At 36.0% G+C, this 6,000-nt stretch overlaps 1 protein-coding gene across 1 annotated transcript in view; it reads right to left on the bottom strand.

Moving 5' to 3' along the window:
• The window catches only part of NFXL1 (nuclear transcription factor, X-box binding like 1), a 53,746-nt gene that overhangs the window by 46,465 nt on the left and 1,281 nt on the right, over positions 1-6,000 (bottom strand). Inside the window, exons 2-5 of the mRNA XM_026078618.1 lie at positions 4,635-4,805; positions 4,166-4,275; positions 1,931-2,064; positions 88-266 (exon numbers count right to left, since the gene is read on the bottom strand). Of these exons, the coding sequence (XP_025934403.1) occupies positions 88-266; positions 1,931-2,064; positions 4,166-4,275; positions 4,635-4,805 (594 nt within the window). The remainder of the gene's footprint in view (positions 1-87; positions 267-1,930; positions 2,065-4,165; positions 4,276-4,634; positions 4,806-6,000) is intronic.

Here is a 6,000-nt window from a genome sequence, read left to right on the forward strand (position 1 = left end):
ATTCCAAATCCAGATAACAGATTTTAAGAAAGACTATCACAACCACATAAATGCATGTAATATAATCAAGAGATACAACAGATTTACCTGGATGACAAAGCAGCAAACATTTATGCCCACAAGAAGGTTTGAATTCCCTCTCACATACTTGACCACAGGAGTGAGGTACCAGCCATGGGTCCAGTGCTGGATCCTCCACTTTTCCACAGTAACAGTAATACCTAGTAGGAGTTTCAGACCGTTTGTATTCAAACCTACATTTTGGACTAAAACACAAGAAAGGGGCAGGAGAAGTGAAAGTTATCATCATTTCAGTTTGCCAAGACTATTACCAGGCTACTGATGAACTTTTTTTTGTTTTTACAGCTAGAGTAGCCAGTAACAATGCATTTATAATATACATAGGTCTTGCTATATATCAGGTTTTACAACAGATACTCATTAGAATGCCTAAGGAATTGTCCTATCACTGCAATCTTTCTTCCCTCTCTAAGAATATATACAAAGACATTTAGCATTTAGCAAGCACCTGTAACAATTTTTACATCAAATAATACCAAAGGAGCTTATGGAACAATGAGTTAACCTTCTCAAACAGAATCAATAAAAACAAGATAAGAAGTTTTTTTTACCAGTAGAGATTTCTAAGCTACATAAAACAAGATTTAGTGATGCTATTAAAACTATACATAATAATTAAAAATTTATCTGAAAGTCTCATTATACCAGTTGAGCATCTTAGCTATTATATTTCTCATGCATTAAACACCAATGTGAATTATAATACATGTACATTTCTTTGTAAGCCTTGAGACTGTCAGATATAAAAACAATACATTATTCTAAAGGTAGACAGGCACCAAAGATCTGGAGCTTGTTGGTGCTATGGGCCCTCAGCATTTTCAGATGCAAGCCATGAATGAGGGAGGCAACAAAGCAGCTCCCATCTCTGTCACCCCAGTGTAACCAGGCACGGAGCTCATCTTCAATGAGGCGCAGAGACTTTAAGACCTATGCGCTCATTTCTGTCAAATAAAATGTCAATTTCACCATATAACACACATTATAGGCCACAAGGCATTTCTATGAAGTGATTAAAAGAAAACTTCATCATGTGCTCAAATGTTAAAGTGTCATTTGCCTTGAAATTCTATATATATTTAAACATTCTGTTTAAAAACAAAACTAGTTTGTAGTTGAACAGGCACTGTCAACTTGTACAAAACTTGAGACACTGCCTGTCAACAATTTTTCATCACATTTCCTAAGCAAACCTGCATGCCTGAGATCCTGTAACGCCAGAGATTCTGAAACCATGAGGTACTTTCAAACAAGTTTGCTAGAAGGTTAGGTGTCTCAAAGATATCGCTAGACTTTCCTACGTAAAAGTCAGTGCGCAGATATAGGACAGAATGACTCGTGCACAACCTTGACCTTTCTGGAACTTTCAAATTCAAACCTACTAAAAAAGCAAGGTTCATTGCTCTGGCAGTCATAATACTATCTTTTCTTCATACAATCTCACACAAAACTAAGACTGGCCATCACCCTTGCCTTATACAGAGACTAGAGATCTCTGAACCTTACTATTTTGGAACTGATTTTCTTTTACTGCACACATTGGTGCCGATTTTAAAGTCATGCAAATACTTAAAACTATTTAAAATTAAATATTAGAAGTTGGAACACATAGTAAATAAGTTACTACTTTCACAAGTTAAAACAAAATCAGCAGCTTTTTAATACCACTGTTAAATGAATTATGTTAGTGAAAGTTTCAAATTAATTTAAAAAATCAATAGAAAATTAAGTCTTCTAAATTTATTTTTACAGTTTTTCATTTACAGGTACTGTTCCTTTCCAAAGTAACTCCAGTTCACATGCTTTCCACAACAAAAGCCTCTTAGTAAATGTACCATGAAGGGCTCACCATGGCCATGGATAATCTTTCTTTCCAAAATCATCATCGGTCAAAGGAGAAGAAACAAGGAAAAGGCTGTCCCTGGCCCACTTCTGGATACATGGCAGGTGAAATATACAAAAGCATCCACAACAGCTCCAGACCTAAAAATCAGATATAAGTACCGATTGCTTTATATTAGGTTTCTTCCTCTTTCCATTGATGAAAATCAGTATTATCTAAAGAAATACAAACTTGCTATTTTTCCATTTAAAAAAGGGTTTCCAAATATAAACTGTATTTCTTGTTATGTCAGATTAATACAGTTTTATTGTGACAGATTCATCCTTTGGTAATCTTTTCTTCTTACTGCTGAAAATTTTCACTGTAGCTTAAAAATCTTCATATTACCATAGAAATGTTGGTTTGAACACATCTCTGGAGGTCATCTAGTCCAACCTCCTGCCTGAAGTGGGACTACTGCCAACTTAGCTCAGGCCGGCTAGACAAAGCTGTGGCCAAGTTTGGAAAACCTGAAGGCTGGCGACTCCACAAGTGTTCTGGGCAACCTGCTGCAGTGTCACAGTACCCTCCTAGTATCCAATCTGCACCTCCCAAGCCTCAGTTTGTGTCACTGCCCCTTGTTACACCACGTGTTATTGCAGAGAAGAGTTTGGCTTCGCTGTCTTCACAACTCCCCTTCAGGTAATCATAGGCTGTATCAGATTGTTCCCTTAAGAGTTACATACAATGCTAGTAAGAAATTTAAGTAGAAGTGTGTCTTTCAACATACAATCTACTGTTCAAAGAGCAAGAGAGGTATAAAACYGAACAGAACTAAAAGCAAATGTGTTTAAGAGATAATTAACTTTGCCAGTGTTCTGTTTCCAACACTAAACCTTTATGTTCTTGTTCTCAGTGTAGTGCTCTGCCAGTTCTGGAGTGAAATCACAATACTTTGTTCAGGATATCACCTGTTGCTGAAAAGCAATTTAAATATCATAAATGCAGTTTTATGACTTTGTTACAGTCATTCTAAGCTGACAACCTTTTAGACATCAGTATGTAGAAAGTACCAATTTGATAAGTGAAATGCAGCAGAAAATTTAAGGTTGAACTTTTTTTTTTTTAAATGATATCACATATGACATTATTATAACATTATACTATGAAAACAAGAAGGAGATTTTTTCTGTTTACTTACAGAGTAAAATTAATGACATAAGTTTCTAGAAGTTTGGTATCTAGCTTCCCAAAACTAAAGCTGAACAGGAGACATTAAGTAAATAAATATACTTGACTGAAACATTCAGGATAACTAACAAATCACTGAGTTATAAAAGACAACTTCAAAGTTTCCAAATCATCTCACTTCTGCTGAGAAATGAGATTAACTGTATCAAGAGACAGAAAACTTTAAAAATCAAACCATATTTTTCAAGGTCTGAAAATTATCGATGAAATATATTAAGAACTCAAAACATGCTGCATTTTGTTTTCTTGAAAAAGTTAATGACCATAGCTTCATTGAATACATGTAGTATTTATCCAGCATAAGAAGTTAAAGCTTTTCTGCACTTTTTTTTTTTAAAATGCTAAACACACAGTGGTAGACATGGGCCTCCTTAGCCCATTGCTTTTATATGGATCAAATAACTATAACAGAAACAGCTCTGGGCCTCTCAAAGAGAAAGAGAAGTTACTGCATTAACACTGAGAAAGATTTGTCCTGAAATCTCTCCCATGAAAAATGTAGCTACATTCTCAGACGCTCAGACAAAACTGTGTCTCCCAACCTCCTCTTTTCCCTTAGCAGCATCTGTAACGATGAAGTTTATTTTAGTTTCCCTACTATAAGTTTAATAATATTTTCTCATTTTCTAATATTTCCTCCTCTGGTGATTACTACAACACAGTTCCAATGCTTAATAAATACACCATCGCTAGCACTGGACTTCCTACACTACTTTTTTTGTCTACTACTCTCTAAAACTTAAAAATAACATGTTTGTGATCATAATATGCAACAGTTAAGAACTGCATATTCTGACTTCAAGTTATGTATATGTAAGCACTATTACTATAGAAATAAGTGTTTGAGAAATCCAGAACAGCTGAATGTAGCTTTTAGTACTCTATCATTTTAAAGCTGCCAGTTCCAAGAATCACTTTTAATATAGTTAATTAAAAGTTACCCAGCCAGTTATATTTGCTTCAGAATTATTAATATGCACAGTATCTTAAAGACTATTGTAAAATACTTACAGCTTGGTTCCTTTTAACTGAGGCAATGCAGATCAGACATGTCATAGCCCCCGACTGAAAAGCCTCATTCATGTATTGTCTTGTACGTTCCAGTTCGCTTGCATCTCCATCTTTAATGTATAAATATTTTCAAAGCAATCAGTAATGTTTGATGTGCTATTCTGTACATGTTGAGACTGGCATAAAAGTATATTTTTTTCTGGACGAAGGCCAGTGATATATTATTACAAAATGACATTATTAAAAGTACTTAAGACAGTTTCAAATCTATACATTGATTCTACAGAAAAAGGCAAGAAATACAGCTAGCATGCACTGTTGGGAATGAATATTTTTAGTATAAGAGAATACAAACAACAGAGTAAGATTCTTTCCCTCCAATTATTAAAAACTCTAATATGTAGCCAGTAATGCAACCTGGTTCACACTGTTATACACCAATAAAAGCCAATATATGAAAACACTTTACCAGTTTGATTGGTGTAAATGGTAAATGTTTTGGCCAAAATTTTTCCCTGTTTTCCTTCAGCATCTTCATCATCATCTTCAGATGAGGAACTAAATTGGTCTTCAACTAGCTTTTTTGCTGCAGCCTGATTAGCCTTCTTAATTTCATCAAATTTTCTCTGTGAAGATAATTCTGTTTAAAAGAACAGATTAATGATGATTAATATTATGATAGTTAACCATAACATCATATTCAGTTCTGCATGCTTTCAACAATCCTTTTCTTTCTTGCTGATCTGAAGTTTTTAAGTGCAGTATTTTGTTACATTTCCAATACCACATAAGAAAATAAGTTGCATTTTCTTCTTTATTGTTCACTATCCATAAAATTCACAACAGGAAGTATTATCTCTCAGTTACTTTTGAAGAATCCAACCAGACATACTAAAGTATATTGATTTATAATGCTGTTTTACTGAAAGGATACTAAAAGAAAATTTTTTTGTCTCATGCTGTGAAAAAGTTTCACAGGCAATTCTTGGTAACAGTGACTGTGATAATCTGCTGGAACCCTACAGGAATCTCTATCAACATCTGTTTGGGTTTGGGGTTTTTTTTGTTGTTTTTTTTAAGTTATGACTTTTATTGATCTGCCTCCACCCAACAAGTCTCCATTGCAACAGTGGGTTCATGCTGTCTCTATGCCTGATGACATTGAAAGTGGCAAGGTTCTTTAACAGACAGTTTCTTAAGTTATTGTACATGAAAGAGAGGAAGTGTGTCACTTAGAAAAATGATACATCTTAGGAGTTCATTAACAAACCACAGTGCCTTTAAGACAACGTATCACAGACCTGTAAAAGTCATCAACAGATCACAGCTCTTAATTTAACTCCTAATTTTCCATATTAGACTATTACACACAATACATATGTACTAGGATTTGGTCAAGTTTAATTTTAAATTCTTCCTTAAGAAACTATGCTGCCACTTAAGAATTTGGCACTTTTCTACCTACCAAGTATCTCATAAGTTTTGCCTTATATCCACAACAACCTTTGCACGTTAGAAAAGACAAGCCTTTCCCAAACAGGTACTCTAGTCCGCGTGCCAGATTTTCCCAACATTTGCTCCCAGTGGGCAGCACTGGCCCTCGGGAGCATTTCCGAGCGTGCTGAAGGAACAGCCGCACCGCGCACCGGCCGCTGCTCGGGACTGATTCTGGCGCTCAGAGGGAGCCGACTGCGCTCCCCGAGGAGCATACACGTACACCCCACCCGGGGGGCTCAGACATACACAGAGACCGTATTTTTGCCTGAGGTTTCGCGAAGGGCAGAAACCCCCCGGACCAGCGGAAGCACACGGGCGGGGCGGCCCGCAGGCGCGCT

Source organism: Apteryx rowi, unplaced genomic scaffold, assembly GCF_003343035.1.
Source record: "Apteryx rowi isolate R43461 unplaced genomic scaffold, aptRow1 scaffold_481, whole genome shotgun sequence".
NCBI lineage: Eukaryota > Metazoa > Chordata > Aves > Apterygiformes > Apterygidae > Apteryx > Apteryx rowi.